This window comes from Lathyrus oleraceus, chromosome 2, assembly GCF_024323335.1.
Source record: "Lathyrus oleraceus cultivar Zhongwan6 chromosome 2, CAAS_Psat_ZW6_1.0, whole genome shotgun sequence".
Classification (NCBI taxonomy): domain Eukaryota; kingdom Viridiplantae; phylum Streptophyta; class Magnoliopsida; order Fabales; family Fabaceae; genus Lathyrus; species Lathyrus oleraceus.
In genome coordinates this window covers 467,678,369-467,694,631 of record NC_066580.1, presented here as the reverse complement: position 1 = coordinate 467,694,631, position 16,263 = coordinate 467,678,369, and the positions used below count along the sequence as shown (strand labels likewise).

Below are 16,263 nucleotides of genomic sequence, written 5' to 3'. Positions count from 1 at the left end.
TAGTGGTTTTCAGAAATTCGTAGATGGGAGGAGTTAGATATGGATACGGAGAGACTGATGTGGATAAGATGTTACGGAGTCTCGTTTCACGTGTGGTCTATAGATTTCTTTGAATGCATGTCATCACCTCTAGGTCATTACAATTACTCTGATAATTCTGCCTCCAAGAAGAAGTGTATAGATGTGGCTAGGTTCATGATCAAACCAGTTGTATGATGGTAATTAACGAGATTTTTAATGTCAAGATCAACAACCAAATGTTCAAAGTTAAGATGGTCGAGGATTCTCATGGTCATTTAAGGATAGATATGAAGCAAAAGGAGAGATATAATTAAATTGACATTGATAGTGAATCTGAACCAAGCTCATAGGATTATGGTATGGAGGATGAGAGGGGTCTAAGGAGGACATATCAAGTATTGGATAGGAAGCCAGTCTTAAACAGGGAATTGAAATTGAGGAAGAACTAAACAATGTTGTTGTGGTCTACAATGAAGCTAATTCTTCTAGTATTAAGGTCTTTAGTAATGATCTGAATCATGGCAGAAGGAAAGAAGGACAATTTGTTATTGAAGGACATCTCCCGTAGAAAAGGTAAAAAATATCTTTTAATTATTCAACCCGAGGAAGAAGAACAAATAAGGATTTCGGTAATTCAAACGAGTCAGAAGATGATTCTGGAGACAAAGACCCAAGATCTTCGATACTCGTTGTCCAAATGAAATATCTATTTGACCCCATTTGTGTAGTGAACTCGAGGGACTCAGGCATGATACCAAAGACTCTGAAGTTAATACAAATGGAGAAAAGAGCATAAGTGAATAAATCGGTTAAGTAAGTTGTTACTTCTGTAAATATTCAAGAGGATAGTGAAGAGAGATTCTCGGGAGGATCCATATTATTTTGTGATTCTTTTTCTGACTCATATATATTACAAGGAACTAAGATATTTTGGTCCAATCTAGATTCAAATGTTAGCCACAGAGTTTGGGAGGAAATCTCAAATTTGGGTGTTATTGGGATACAAAACAAACCTTCAACTGCGCAGAAGATTAAAGACTAGGAAACTAGAGACAGAGATAGAGTTGAGAAGGGTAGCAGGAAGGTGTCAAAGAAGAATCCATTATGAATCTTGTCTCATATAACATAAAGGGGGGGGGGGGGATAAGGTCAAGAGAAGAAGGGTCAGAGAAACTCTTTTGACAGGTAAAGCTGAAATTTGTTTAATTCAAGAATATAAGTTTAAATTTGTAGGTAGTTATTTGATTAGTAGCTTATGGTATAATAGTGTTATGGATTGGTCTGCTAGTAATTTTTTAGGTCGATCTGGGGGTCTTATAATTATGTGGAACACTAGTTCTATAAATGTATTGTTTAGGTTAAAAGGGGATGACTATTTAGGGATATGTTCTGAGTGAAAATGCCATATCTATTTCATCATTAATGTTCTATAATTATGTGGAGCACTAGTTCTATAAATTTATTGTTCAGTTTCTTTGAAAAAATGTTTAAGGAACATGATAATAACATACCTACTTTGGATGGGATTAATTTTAAAGGTTTAACCAATGTTCAATCTCAGCTTATTGAGGAACCTTTTTCAGTAGAATAAATTAAGGTTGTAGTGTGGAATTGTGATGGTAACAAGAGTCCAGGGCCAGATGGATTCAATCTGGAATTCTTAAAAAGGAGTTGGAGTGTGTTGAAGAGTGATGTGTTAGGATTGTTATAGGAGTTCCACGTTAATGCTACGCTTCCTAAGACTTTTACATCTTCATTCTTAACCTTGATACCTAAAAATAAGAACCCTATAGGTTTGGAATAGTGTAATGACAGTAAAATCTAGGTAACAGTAGTCAGAGAATAATATCAAAATGGATGGATAGAGAAATAGATGCAGTACGATTCATATAAGTTTTCTTAAAGGGAAAGAAATACAATGGGTAAGAGAAAGGTTTGCATGTGATGAATAAGAGAGAGAGAGAGAGAGAGGGAGAGAATATCTCATACAAATTCACACCCACACGCTTAGAGCTACCCACTACTAATATGCTCTCACTTACTAACAAACTGGGTCCACATTGGATGCTTCTTTTTTATTCTATTGTTGCGCCTTATTTTCTTATCCTTTGCCACGATATCATCCAATTCCTCATTCTCACCCATAACAAATAGTATATGCCAATTTGTTTGGTAGGCAGTCTATACAAGATCATATCCAAAATTTTGGTGTCTAGATTAAAAAAAATTCTCAGTAGTATCATTTTCCTTAATCAATATGCTTTCATCCCTGGAAGACAAATGTTAGATGGGGTTATGGTAGTTGATGAATTAATTGATGAAGCATTCAAAAGCAAGAAGAGTTGTATATTTCTCAAAGTTGATTTTGAGAAAGCATATGACAAATGATACTTCAGTTTGCAAATGATACTCTACTTATTTGTGAAGGTACTTGACAGCTCTTCAATTCTCATGGTGCTAAGATCCTTAGAATGTTCATTCATTACAACAATGTAATCAAATTGATGATTAAGTGATCTAAGTACCTTCTCTATGATATTTTCTTCAGAGAGTTTCTCCACACGACTTCATTTCATTTATGATCAGAATCACTCTAGAGATGTAGTCAGGTACCTTCTCATTGTTCTTCATGCTGAGATTCTCATACTGCTTGGGTAGAGACTGAATCTTCACCTTCTTCGCTGATACATCATCGTCGTAGCACCGTACCAGTGTGTCCCACGCAGCCTTCACCATCGTCAAATCAATGATTTTCTCAAACACATTCGCATCCACACACTGGTGGATGTAGAACAACGCCTTCTGATCCTTCTTCCTCAGATCACACTAAGCATTCCTCTACGTATCCGTTGCATTTTCTGGATGTGCAACTGGAACGTAACCGTCGTTGACGAGATCAAGAACATCTTGAGCACCAAACAACACACGCATCTGAATCATCCACTGATTCCAATTCTTGCCATCAAACACTGGAAGTTTAGTACTCAGATTACCGTTTCCGTTCATCTTCAACCTTGTACAATTCACTCAGATCTCACCAAACACTAGTGTTTCCCAATCCCGCAGAATCAAGAAATGTGATTCTGTTACGATTCAGATAAAAAATTCAACACGAATTCAAGAAACGAAATCAATCACATAACACCTCATCGTTCACTCGTGTTTTCCTGTGGATTTGAACTGGAGCTCTAGATACCAATTATTGATGCACAAGATGAAGAAGATGAAAAATGGAAGAAAAGAGAGAAGAGAGAATAACAAACTTTCACTACTCTTAAAAAAATGATTGCAGTAAAATTGTTGCACACACATTGTTGTACACACTCAATGCATATTATTGTTGACAACTACACTTATTTATATATACACAACAATAATGTCACATAGGCAATAATGTTAACCTAAACTAACTAGGTTAAGTTTAACAAACTAATACTATTATTATCACTAAATATAAATTACTTCTAACACAATTAGAGTGTCTAATCATATTTTATATATGTTTAACTATAAATTTCATAAATAGAAACAATGTTTCCTCTCCATTTCCAAAAAAAAACATGTACATCATAATTAATAATTACTCTAAGAACAATGCCATTTGGACGCACTTTTATAGACACAGTTACATGGACACAATTTGAAAGACAAATAGATTGAGTGTGTGTAATCAAGAAAAGAAGACAGTTTTATTTTTTATGTATATATTTTTCTAATGAAATTTTCCATTTTTTTTAGGAGAGTATCTCAATTCAGGTAAGTAATACATTGAATCTCAATTGCAAATACTATAAATCATTAATCATCGTAGACAACTATTTGATTCCATATCCATTTTGTAGCTACCCACTTCTCTCCTTTAATTACGGGGCAGCTCCCATGGAGCGAGGTCTGTCAAAAATTTACATAGAAAGATTGTCAAACAATTTGCATATGTGAGTGCAAAATTATTTTAAAATTTAGCATTCATAACTAATAAATATTGTTAGATTCATATTAAGTTTACATTCAATAGTTATTAAAACATTCTTTATTCTTCTAAAAGATTAATAAAATAAAACGATTATAACAAACATGAAGAGAATAAAATACTAACCGGATCAATTGTACCATTAGGGTACAAGGAATAAAATAGAATTCCATCTCCTTTTCGTGGCTTTACTTTCAAACCAATACAATCCTTATAACGGTAGCTACCGTTCATGTTCAACCCATTCTACACAATAACAATGCACAATTACTAAAGTGCATAACTAGAAAATGAGAAATATTTTGATCCAAAAAAAAAGAAACGAGAAAATGAGAAATATTAAGTGAATCAAAATGTAGTGACAAACTTGATTTTACCTCAAATGGAAACATGGTCTCCCCACCTTCTTGGACATCTGTTAAATACAACAAAAACGAAGCTACCTGCATGGTAACCAAAAAATTATTTTTCAAGTCAGGTGGTATTGGTAGATGATGAATTTGAGGCATTAATAGTCCCAAATTACGAATTAGAACAAGTGCAAATAGAAATGTATGAGTTTTGTTGTCACGTACCCTTTGGTAATCTCCTGGGCCATATTGACTGGGCTTGAGTGCATCATAGTGAGAATCATATTTTTGTCCGATCTTATAGCGGATGATATTAAATGCCTGAAACACAGATATATAAAATTTCACACAGTAAGCCTTAACATTCTTTACTGCATTCATAAGTACACATTTTAGTTCTAGTTTTGGGGAAAATTGAAACAAAAGTGTAAGAAGGGCGTAGTAGCTAACATTCATGCAGCATTACTCCAGAGCATCTTCATAGGTAAAATAAGGTTATAAAAAGTACTAGTCCTGTTTTGGTATGCAAAACACTCTTGTAATATTTTGTGACCCAAGTCCCTAGTAGGGGAAATGAAAACAAAGCACAGGTTTTGCAGAAAATACAGACACACAACGGAAAAAAAAAGGACTAGCTGGTTTGATAATGGAAATTCGAAGGGACGGCAACATTTTCCATCAGCCCTCACCATTTTCTCTTCCCCTAGACTAACTACGTAGAAGTAATGTTCACAATGCTAGTTGTACTAAAACGAAAAACCTGTAAACTAAGTTTTATGGAGATATATATTCAAAAAGTAACTAAATGAAGCTTAAAGGAATGAAACTGATAACCTTTTAAATTATTTCCTTCTTAATGAGCAAGCGGCAAGGGCCATAATAGGAATGTTACCTCTCCATGAGTCCTGGGAAGTTTTGTTACTCTGGCTATTTTCTCCTCAAAGACTTCCAAAAGACCTGTTTTGTCCTGAGTAGCGTTGATAAATATACCAGAGCTGTTTGAAAAAGATGAATATATAAGCTCCTGATATGATTTAACAGAACAATCACCATGACATAATGTGTATGTTAGATTTTAGGAGATGGTAAATGAAAGGATCGTCATCAATTTAAAGTGAATCGTGAGTTCAATATGACCATAAAAAAAGTAAATGAAAGGATTACTTGAGCTTATTTCTTGATGATTTCTATTTCTTAATTATTCAACTGACAAAAAAACATATATGCACTACCTTGTTCTGATTTCCTTCGTACTCTCCTCCGTTTCTCCCTCGCGTAACAACAATTGTGATGGTGTAAGCCCTACCTTTGCCATCTCAACTATGTTTTCACATTGTTTGGCATTTGCAAAATTAGGAAAATATAGAATACGAGGGCTCCAACTCAAAATCTGAGAAACACAAATCAAAATTACATTTGAGTGTTAAATAAACCCTAAAGTAGAATCATCATGTGCTTAATACTGATCCTATAAAACCCTGCAGAACAATAGCGATTTATCCAAATTCTACTACTCTATAGCTATAGCAATAGAGTGCCACACTATAGCATTAATTTAACTAATCTTAATCTTAATCAAAATATACTGAAAAATTCACCAAAATCAATTATTCAACCAACTAAATGCACTAACATTGCGCTACTTCAAACACAAAAGGAAGAAAAAAATGCTGTAAATCGATGAAACGCTGATTTCAACTAATCTAGCATAACAACATATCAGCAGAAAAATTATACTGCTTGAAGAAACAATTTGCGAACCTGAAAAGGAATAGAAGTAATGAAATCATCACCGGACTCTCCACCTTGCAACAAACGGTGCTCCACCTCCTCCTCCGTCGACTTTTCCAGCAATCTTGCTCTCACGTCATATTCATCTTCCTGGAAAAAAAAACCAGCAATCCGTTACATGAAACAATTTCCAGTGAATCAAAAGAAAAAGAAAAAAAAAGCTTAAAATCTTGAAAACCTGAGAGCGATGGAAGAATCTAGAACCAGAGTATCCAGCGAGGAAGAAGAAGATACATAAGAGGAAAACAGAACGTAACCCGAACTTCTTCGTTTTCCATCTCCAATTTAATTTAACCGCTTTGAATTTCATTTGGATTGTGTTAGAGTGAATTTTTAGCTTTCTTTCTACAAATCAAATGCTGAGAAGTTAACGATAAAGATTCTCGTTGGGACTGTATGCGCCCGCTTAATTTTTTTGGTTACACGCTCGCTTATTTAAACTTGAACATACATTTTTTTCATTAGTTTCAGTCAAAAGAAAAAAGAAAAAAAAAAGACTACTATATTTTTTACTGAACTTTAGAAGTTAAATTCATTTTAGAATGTCTTAAACCAATAAATATATATACATAATTTTTAAATATATAAAATTTAATATCTTAGTTGATAAAAAAATATAATTATATATAATGCGAGTAGCAAAAAAATATCATTTTGAATTAGTTTTACACTTAAAATCAAAACTAATAAGTATGGCTATATTGTATATCACTTTGCATTTATAATAGTAAAAAAAAACCACTGATTAAGAATAATTTATTTAAATGGTAACACTTATCCTAAATAATTTAAAAAATAAAAAAGTAAAAAATAAAAATAAAAAGTATTGGGTCTAAATACCAAAAACATTTGACCTTTTGAATATGGAAAATGAGCAAAAGTGATGCTCATTCTTTATATATTTTAGGAATTAAGTTGTAAAGATGAATATTTTATAAAAATATTGAGAGATTTATTTGCTAAAAAATTTACAAGAGATAACTTTATTTTTATAGGGTTGCTTTAGTATTTAGGATATTTAGTTGCGTTGATGGCTAGTTTTTGTAAGGTTATGAGAAAATTTGTTTATGATTTTATAAGAAAATTTGGAGAACTCTTGTCTATTCTTCAGTCGGGGTATATATAAAAGGATTTTTAGGTTATGTTTGGATTGATGGAATATAACGGATCGGAGCGGAATGGAGCATGACGGAGCGGAAAGGAACGAAGCGGAATGAAATATAGATTTTCACTCTATTGTTTGGTTACTTTATTAAAAATGTCTCATTCCATCACATACATCCTAAATTGGATGGAAAAAAAATAAAGATTTGGATGGAATTGGATGGAATGAGTTCGATCATGTTCCATTCCATTTCATCAATTATTTACAAATCCAAACAATGGAATTTCATTAGTAACCACTCCATTTCATTCCATCCCATACCACCAATCCAAACATACCTTAGGCTTGGACCAAAGAGTTAGAGGGGTGATTTCCCTTTTTTTTGTTCAAAGACCCGGGAGTGGGAAGATTAGATTCTCCTTGCATTTGTGGAGAATTATATTTTTCTTTCCAATTGATCAATTTCGCATATGCCGTGTACTCCATCAATTCAACTAGGAGTGAAATGTGGTTTGGATTGGGCGGCAAGACCCATTAGGGCAACTTGTTCAAATCCTCGCACCCATCTAATTGAATTAATAATTATCATGAGAGTTACAACATTGATGCTATAAACTATTAATATTTATTTAAGTAGAAATATAATATTAGTTGAATTATTGGTTGAATTAGATGGGTGTGAAGATCTTCCACTTCTAGTGCTGAGTCGGAAGTGGATTGTTGACTTGTAATTCCTTGTGTCGAAGCAGGTTGTTCGATAGAAGTAAGAAAGTGTCGAATCACCTAATATGTTAAGTTGTATTAATATGTCGAAGTGTCGAAGCATGTTGCTTCACACAGGATTCCGACTTAGGCCTATTTTTAATAGTGTTAACTATTTTGCACTTTTATAGTTTTGGGTTTTGGATTAGGGAGCAAGCTAATCTAAACCTATAAATAGAGGGAGTAACCCTTATTCTTGTAATATAGAGAATTTATAACATTGTATTCACATAATTTTGTAGTTGCAAAGCAAATAAAGAAGTTTTCCACAGGTTGTGAGTAGAGAGAAACTCTACAGAAAATATTCTTCTTCTCCATCGTTCTTTCTTTTCTTTCTCAATTGTTCTTCTCTTTTTCATTGTTATTGTGTGGGTGATAACAATATTGTTCATCAAGATTGATAGAAATTCTCCATAGGTTGTGGTGGATTTCCAACATCTGGTATCTAGAGCTCCGGTTTAAGCGATTTGTGGGAAGAAAATCACGATAACAATGAATCATCCAGACGGACATTTTCCAACGAATCTTCCGATTCTCAAGAACAAGAATTATGAGAATTAGTATAAGCAGATAAACGTTATGTTCTGTTATCAAGATCTTTGGGATCTTGTGAAGGAAGGAGTAACAACGCTTGAAGAAAACATGACGGGTCAAGAAAGGGTTGCACATAAAGAATTGAAAAAGAAAGATTATAAAGCTCTCTTTATAATCCATCAACGTGTTGATCCAGATAACTTTGAAAAGGTTATTGATTTAGAGTCAGTGAAAGAAGCATGGGAAATTCTGGAGAAGTCGTTTGGAGGCGGGGAGAAGGTGAAAGAGGTGGGGTTACAAACTCACAAAGGGACGTATGCATTGCTTCAGATGGAAGACAATGAAAGCATACCTAATTTCTTCACTAAGGTTACGAAACTGGTCAATCAAATCAAGGTATATGGAGAATTGTTGACATCAAGATTTGTTATTGTAAATATGAATAAGAACAGAAGAATCGAGAAACTTATGCAAAGTTGGTGAAACATGAAGAAGAAGAAGAGATGTTGCTTATGGTTAAAACAAGAGATGAAGAGAGATTTAAGGACCATTGTTACAAACTCACAAAGGGACGTATGCATTGCTTCAGATGGAAGACAATGAAAGCATAAATGATTTCTTCACTAAGGTTACGAAACTGGTGAATCAAATCAAGGTATATGGAGAAGTGTTGACATCAAGATTTGTTGTTGGAAATATCTTGAGGTCGTTGGCTCCAAAGTTCGACCATGCGGTAGTAGCCATAGAAGAGTCAAAAGATTTGTCAAAACTGACAAAGGAAGAGCTTCAAGGGACGCTTGAATCTCATGAACAAAGAATGGTTGAAAGAGTTGCAGGAAAGTCGAAGAATGATATGGCTTTGCAGACGCAATCAACAAAAGAAAGGAAAGGCAAAGGAAGCTGTAATGGCAACAAAGACAGAGGAGGCTACAACAATTCGACTGGTCGAAATCAGCAAGAAGGAAACTGGTCAAATCGGAGAAAACCCTGGAACCAAGGCAACCAAAGAGGTGGTGCTGAAGGTAGAGCAAGAGGTGATGGTCTAAATCCTGACAAGATTCACATTCAGTGTTACAATTGTCAGAAGCAAGGTCAATATTCTAGCGATTGCCCAAAAAAACAGAAGAATCAAGAAACTTATACAAAGTTGGTGAAACATGAAGAAGAAGAGATGTTGTTGATGGTTACAACGAGAGATGAAGGCAGATTCAAGGACCAGTCGTACTTGGACTCAGGATGCTCATCACACATGTATGGAAGGAAATATTGGTTTGTCAACATAAAGCCCTCAATGAAAAACATGGTGAAATTTGAAAATGACAACACTCTAGCAACTGAAGGTGTCGGTAACGTTCTGATTTTGAGGAAAGATGGCAAGAGGTCAGTAATTTCAAATGTGTTGTACATACCAGGAATGAAGAGAAATTTTCTCAGCATAGGGCAGTTAGTCGAAAAGAACTACGAGGTGTCGATCGAAGACAAGATGATGAGATTTATCAACTCAAATAGAAGGTTGATCTTGAATGCTCTAATGTCTCAGAATAGAAACTTCAAGGTTGAGCTTAATGTAATGAAGCATAAGTGCCTTGCAACAAAAGCCAGTAGAGATGAATGGATATGGAATTATAGACTTGGACATCTCAACTTCAAAGACATCAGAGATTTGCAGAGAAGAAATATGGTTTCAGGATTACCAGAAATCGATATTCCAAATGAAGTGTGTGAAGAATGTGTGCAGGCGAAATAACACAAGAACAACTTCGGTAAGGATGCATGAAGCAGGTCGAAGGAAACTCTTGAAGTCATATACTCTGATGTATGCGGTCCTATCTAGATGGATTCGATTGGAGGTAACAAATACTTTGTTACATTCATAGATGATTTCAGTCGAAAACTATGAGCTTACTTTATCAAGAAGAAAAGTGAAGTGATCGAGGTATTTTCCAAGTTTAAATCTATGGTCGAAAGACAAAGCGGTTGAAAGATCAAGCTTCTGAGGACTAATGGTGGTGGAGAATATGTTTCGAAAGACTTCGACGCATTATGTGTGAAAGAAGGGAGTGTGCATGAGGTGGTGCCACCCTACACTCCACAGCAGAATGGAGTCGTAGAAAGGAAGAATAGAATCATCGTGAATATGGTTATCAGTATGTTGAAAGGAAAACATATACCCAAAGAATTATGGGGAGAAGTTGTGTCAACTGCAATAAATATCCTGAACAGATGTCCGACGAAGAAGCTAGAAGGAATAACGCCAGAAGAATGTTGGTCTGGTGTCAAGCCTAGCTTGAGTCATCTGAAGGTATTTGGATCTATAACACATAGACATGTGCCATATCAATTTAGAAGAAAACTTGATGACAAGTCGAGTCAGATGATCCTGATAGGATATCATTCGACTGAAGGATACAAGTTATTCGACCCAGTGAACAAGCAAGTGGTGATCAGCAGGGACATGATCATAGATGAGCTTGAGGAATGGGATTGGACTGAGAATGTTAAGAAGGATTCAGTGAGAATATTATGTGATGAACCAGCTAGTGAAGTCGAAAGAGAAGTTCGACAAAAAGTCAGTGGTGAAGCAGGCCCAAGCAGACCTCAAAGAATAAGACACATTCCTGCAAGGTTGCAATAATGTGTGATTACATCAAATGATATGGTCAATGAAGAAGGTGAGCTAGTACATTATGCTTTCTACGCCTATATCAAACCAACCAATGCAGCTGAGGCATTGAAAGATTCTAAGTGGGTGAAAGCAATGAACAAAGAATTGAAGTCAATCGAAGTCAATAACACTTGGTCACTTGTCGAATTTCCCAAAGACAAGAAGGTAATCAATGTGAAGTGGGTATGCAAGATGAAGTTTAATTCCAGAGGAGAAGTGACTCGACACAAGGCGAGACTTGTGGTGAAAGGATTTCTTAAGAAAGAAGGAATTGACTTCGTTGAAGTTTTTGCATCTATTGCTAGGATCGAAACAATCAGGTTGATTGTTGGTCTAGTAAACATGAACAATTGGAAGATATGTCAGATGGATGTGAAATATGAATTCCTGAGTGGCCCATTAGAAGAAGGAGTTTATGTTGCATAACCAGCTGGATTTGTGAAACAAGGCAAAGAAAGAAAGGCGTACATACAGCATAAAGCCCTGTACGGACTTAAACAGGCTCCAAGAGCTTGGAACAAGAAGATAGACGACTTCCTAAGGGAGAAGGATATTGTAAAGTGAAAAAATGAACATGGAGTATATGTAAGAAGAAGCAAGAGTGAATTTCTTATACTACGTCTCTATGTCGATGACTTGTTGATAACAGGTAGCTGCAAGAAGGAGATCGAAAACTTCAAAGGTGATCTCAACAAGGAATTTGAAATGTCAGACCTGGGTGACATTTCATATTTCCTTGGTCTAGAATTCTACAAGAGTTGTAGAAGTTTAATGATGCATCAAAGAATTTATGCAGGCGAAATACTCAAGAGATTTGAGATGCAAGATTGCAACCCAACTTCGACTCCAGCTGAATCCATATTACAACTATCGAAAGATTTAGATGAAGATGATATCGAACCAACCCAATATAGAAGACTTATTGGGTCACTTCGATACCTTTGTCACACATACCTAACTTAGTATATAATGTAGGTATGGTGAGTAGATTCATGCAAAAGCTAAAGGTATCACATCTAGCAGCGGCGAAGAGGATACTAAGGTATCTGAAAGGAACTCTCGACTATGTTATTTTATTTCCTGCAGCTGGTGAAGGAAAAGAATGCAAACTAGTGGGATACACCGACTCAAGTTGGTGTAGTGATGCTGAGGATCGAAAATCCACAACTGGCTATGTGTTTATGCTAGGTGGTACATCTGTTGCTTGGAGTTCGAGAAAGGAGCCAGTAGTGGCATCATCTTCGTGCAAAGCAGAATACATAGTTATTTCTCTTTATGCATGTTAACCAACATGGATAGTGAATCTGGTCGAAGAGATAACAACGAAGAGTCATAGAGCAATTACCATGAAGATCGATATCATGTAAACTATCAATCTGGTGAAGAATCCGATAGCACATGGCCGAAGCAAGCACATTGAAATGAGGTTCCATTATATTTGAGAGCAGGTAGCAGATGGGAAGATGAATGTGGAACACTGAAGAACCGAGAATCAGATTGCAGACATTATGACGAAGGAAGTGCATGTCGAAGTGTTCAGAAGACTAAGAGCTATGATGAATGTAGATAGCTTAGACACAATGAATTAGGTAGTGTGTTGAATTGTAATTCCTTGTGTCGAATCAGGTTGCCCGATGTTGAATGTAATTTTAAGTGTCGGGTTTTTGTTATCGTATCCACAGGGATTGTGAGATATCACCGCCTTTCGACAGTTGTTTTAATTCTTAGCTTAAGGTAACAATGGGGTTTTGGTATTTGTCACGATATCTTGCATAAAAGTGTAATAAAATGCGGTAAAAGTTTTGGTTTGAATATTTGAGAAATATTGCCAAAATTAGGGTTCGACGATCACTTTGCATGTATATGTTAGATCAACAAAACTTATAAACTCCTTTAGATGATAAACTATTTCACAAAGTCCTCCCAATGTGTTTATCTCTAACACACATTGTGAGTTTTCCCATTTTGATCCATTGTTTATCTCTAACACAATCTATCAAAATGACAACTTTTTGGTTCAACCTTATGGTGAACAAAATCATTCATTACTATCTCTAGCTAACAAACAAGATTGGATGAAAACCTAGGTTAAGAGTTGGTAAACATCTCTCGATCATAAACCAACACAAAGAGTTTTCAATAAGAACAAAGTTTTCACCATATATTCACCATTAAAGAGTTTACAAATGAAGATCCTTACATTTACACACAAAGCTAATGATCATCTACATCTAACCTTGACAAAATGAAGGACTTAGCTACTCATTTTCATGGTAGCTTGTTCAACAAGTTTCGGAAGAAGGTTGATCAACATCCGAGTCGAATAATCAAGATTGGATGGGAATCCACCTTCTTTTTGTGAAAGATTGTTAAGAGATGAAGAAAAATGGTTTCTAGGTCACAAAAGATCTCTAGAGCAAAAGCTGAAAAATATCTAAAAAGGTACAAAAGTATGGAAGGTAAGGTATGGCTCCAAAAAGTAGCCCTTGCTACTTATAGAGCTGCTACTGGGCTGTCATGCTCGCTATGCGAGCAGAATGGCTCGCCTAGCGAGCCCCTAAATGAGGCACCTGAGGCACCTGCGCCCAAAGAAATAGCCTTTGCCAGACTGACATGTTCGCTAGGCGAACAAAACCTTCGCCTAGCGAAGCCCACGCTTCAACCTTCGCTCCAGCGAGCTTGAGAGGTTTTGCTACTGGAATGCTCGCTGGGAGCTTGCTAATGTCTCGCCTAGCGAGTGAGTGCTGGCTGCGCTTTTCACCAAGTCTGGACGTGTTCGCCACACACCTCGCTGGAAGCTCGCCTAGCGAGTGTGGTCATGTTTGCCACTGTAAAATACTGGAGCTTTTCGCTGGGCTCTCGCTGGACGCTCGCCTAGCGAGTCCTTCGCCACAGCCCTCGCCTAGCGAGTAAGCTGATGAATGCTTGTTTTATTTGATCCCTTTGCCACATTTCTTGTGTCTTCATTTTCTATTATTTCATGCCTACTTCCTGCACAATAACACACAAATCAAAGGTACCAAGATCGTTTATCATTGTATTGCATTTCATCTAAAACCAAGGTGGTTTCGAACACTTTAGCAAGGAAATGGAGTGAAAGATACCCATGTTTGATAGCTCAAATAAGCACTTTTAGGTATCTAACAACTCTCCCCAACTAGATTCTTGCTTGTCCTCAAGCAAAGTATGCCCCTTGAAGGACAAGAGGATTTGCTTTAAGAAAAAGGTTTCTCCGAAGTCGGATAAAACGGCTCAAACACAAGTGAATCAGCAGATACAAATTTCCAACGGTTCGAATAAAATAATACACAAGAACTAAAACTTAATAGCAATGCGAAATATGTATCTATCTACAACAATATTATTTTGAATGAATCACCCTATCTCTCCTCTTCGAATAAGGATTGAAGAAATTACGCGTTTGCAACCGCGGGAATAATCTCACTCTCTAACAAACAATGAAGAAATCAATTCAATTCATACAATGTCTAACAATTATAAATGGTAATGTGGAAGCACGAAGATCACTAAGGGCTTTTCGGTTGAAGCTTGGTTAGGTTAACAAACAAGGGTCATTTCTAAGGCCATTGAAAACGAAATTGCCGACGCAAAAGAGACATTCACTATACATTATTCACACATCTCAACTTCGTTCCATTTATTTCTCATTTGAAACCTTCACAACTCAATTTTTTTTTGTTTTTCACTATTTTTCTTCCAAGCAAGCATTCATTTTTTTTTCTCTATTTTTTTTTTCTTTTCTTTCACATCATATTTACAAAACAGATGTTTTTCTTTTCTAATTTTTATTTTCAATGCTTGCTCGGTTTTTCAAGAGTTGTGGCACTTACTGATTCTCATTTTCGTTCTCCCCAACTTATTTCTTACTCACCCTAAGTGAATGCTCTTAACTTTTTACGGCAAAAGAACAATAATCAAGATTTTCCGGGTTGTAAAAAAAGATTTTTGAAATCTCGCTTTATTTCAAGCTGAGATTCAACTGTTTAAGCTCAAAGGGGTTAACGAATACTCTCTCTGCTCACAGGTAAGTTGTATTTGGAATTGGTTGTGCTCGATAGAAAACAAGTGCCTTGATCATTTCTAATTGCTTCCACATATTCACAATAATAAAAGACAAAGCATGAATCAAATGAATCAACAAAACTTATTAGAATCCAGCATTTAAGTGTACAATGGAGGTTTCCTCACAATTTGTGGTTTTAAGTCCTAGATGAAACATTCATTCAATTATGTTGCAAAAAGACAATACTCAATTACAAAAAGAGTAAAGTTCTTAGTGCATTCTAAAATTCTAGCCGGAGGTAACCATGTACCTTAGCCTTATTCACTTGTTTATTCTTATCATTGCCATCCAAGCTCGGATGCACCTTCATTGGATACTTCTTTGAGGAGCAACCAATCTAGAAGGTTTGCCACTCAACCAACCAAAAATTTATTAAAACAAACAAAATTTAAAACATAAATAATAACATTAACTCAAAATTTAAATTTGTTCATGGGGGACAAAACACCCCAAAAGTACAAAGCCAAAATCAAAATACAGAATTCTGGAAATACAGTAGAAATAAAACATAAAATAAAAAATAAAAAACTTAGCCCTCCAAGGACTCAGAACCCTCCTCACTACTGGCTTCAGAACCGGTAGCCTCATCATCATCATTATCATCATCACCATCAGCAGCACCAGAAGAAGCACCAGCACCCGCCCCCTCACCAAACACAGGCCTGTCCACAGGCCAGTTAGCGTTAAGCAGAAACTGCTCACGCGTCATCAATGAGTGATCACCGGTAGGGTCACGTCCCTGCAGCTGTAACAGCTGCATAGAATCGTGCATATCGAGCATGGCACGCTGAGTTGTCGCCATCCAGTCCCAGTTGTAATTGCAAACAGCTTGCTGGTAAGGATCGGGTCCGAGAGTAGAAGTACTAGGACCATCAGAAGCCCGGGTACCCTCAGCAGCTGCACTACCTCTAACATTCTTCGCCCTGCAATACTTGGCCACATAACGGTCATCGATGGGTGGCGGGATCCTTACTTGACCCC

General features: G+C 36.1%; 1 protein-coding gene across 1 annotated transcript; it reads right to left on the bottom strand.

Annotated features, from left to right (window-relative positions):
• Window positions 1-3,618: 3,618 nt before the first annotated feature.
• LOC127120454 (probable prolyl 4-hydroxylase 9) lies at window positions 3,619-6,566 on the bottom strand. The gene is made up of 8 exons (XM_051050884.1): window positions 6,311-6,566; window positions 6,103-6,222; window positions 5,574-5,731; window positions 5,234-5,336; window positions 4,567-4,662; window positions 4,369-4,434; window positions 4,118-4,237; window positions 3,619-3,912 (listed from the first exon to the last, which is right to left on the bottom strand). The coding sequence occupies exons 1-8, from the start codon at window positions 6,440-6,442 to the stop codon at window positions 3,820-3,822; spliced, it is 888 nt and encodes a 295-aa protein (XP_050906841.1). The 5' UTR covers window positions 6,443-6,566; the 3' UTR covers window positions 3,619-3,819.
• Between the last annotated feature and the right edge of the window lie 9,697 nt (window positions 6,567-16,263).

What these genes read in the sequence shown, in the direction of transcription:
- LOC127120454 (XM_051050884.1), bottom strand. Translation starts at nt 6,442, where the DNA reads ATGAAATTCAAAGCGGTTAAATTAAATTGGAGATGGAAAACGAAGAAG. An exon ending in ACGAAGGAAATCAGAACAAG is followed by an intron (nt 5,337 to 5,573) that starts GTAGTGCATATA and finishes TTTTTCAAACAG; the next exon opens with CTCTGGTATATTTATCAACG. An exon ending in AGACCATGTTTCCATTTGAG is followed by an intron (nt 4,238 to 4,368) that starts GTAAAATCAAGT and finishes GTTATTGTGTAG; the next exon opens with AATGGGTTGAACATGAACGG.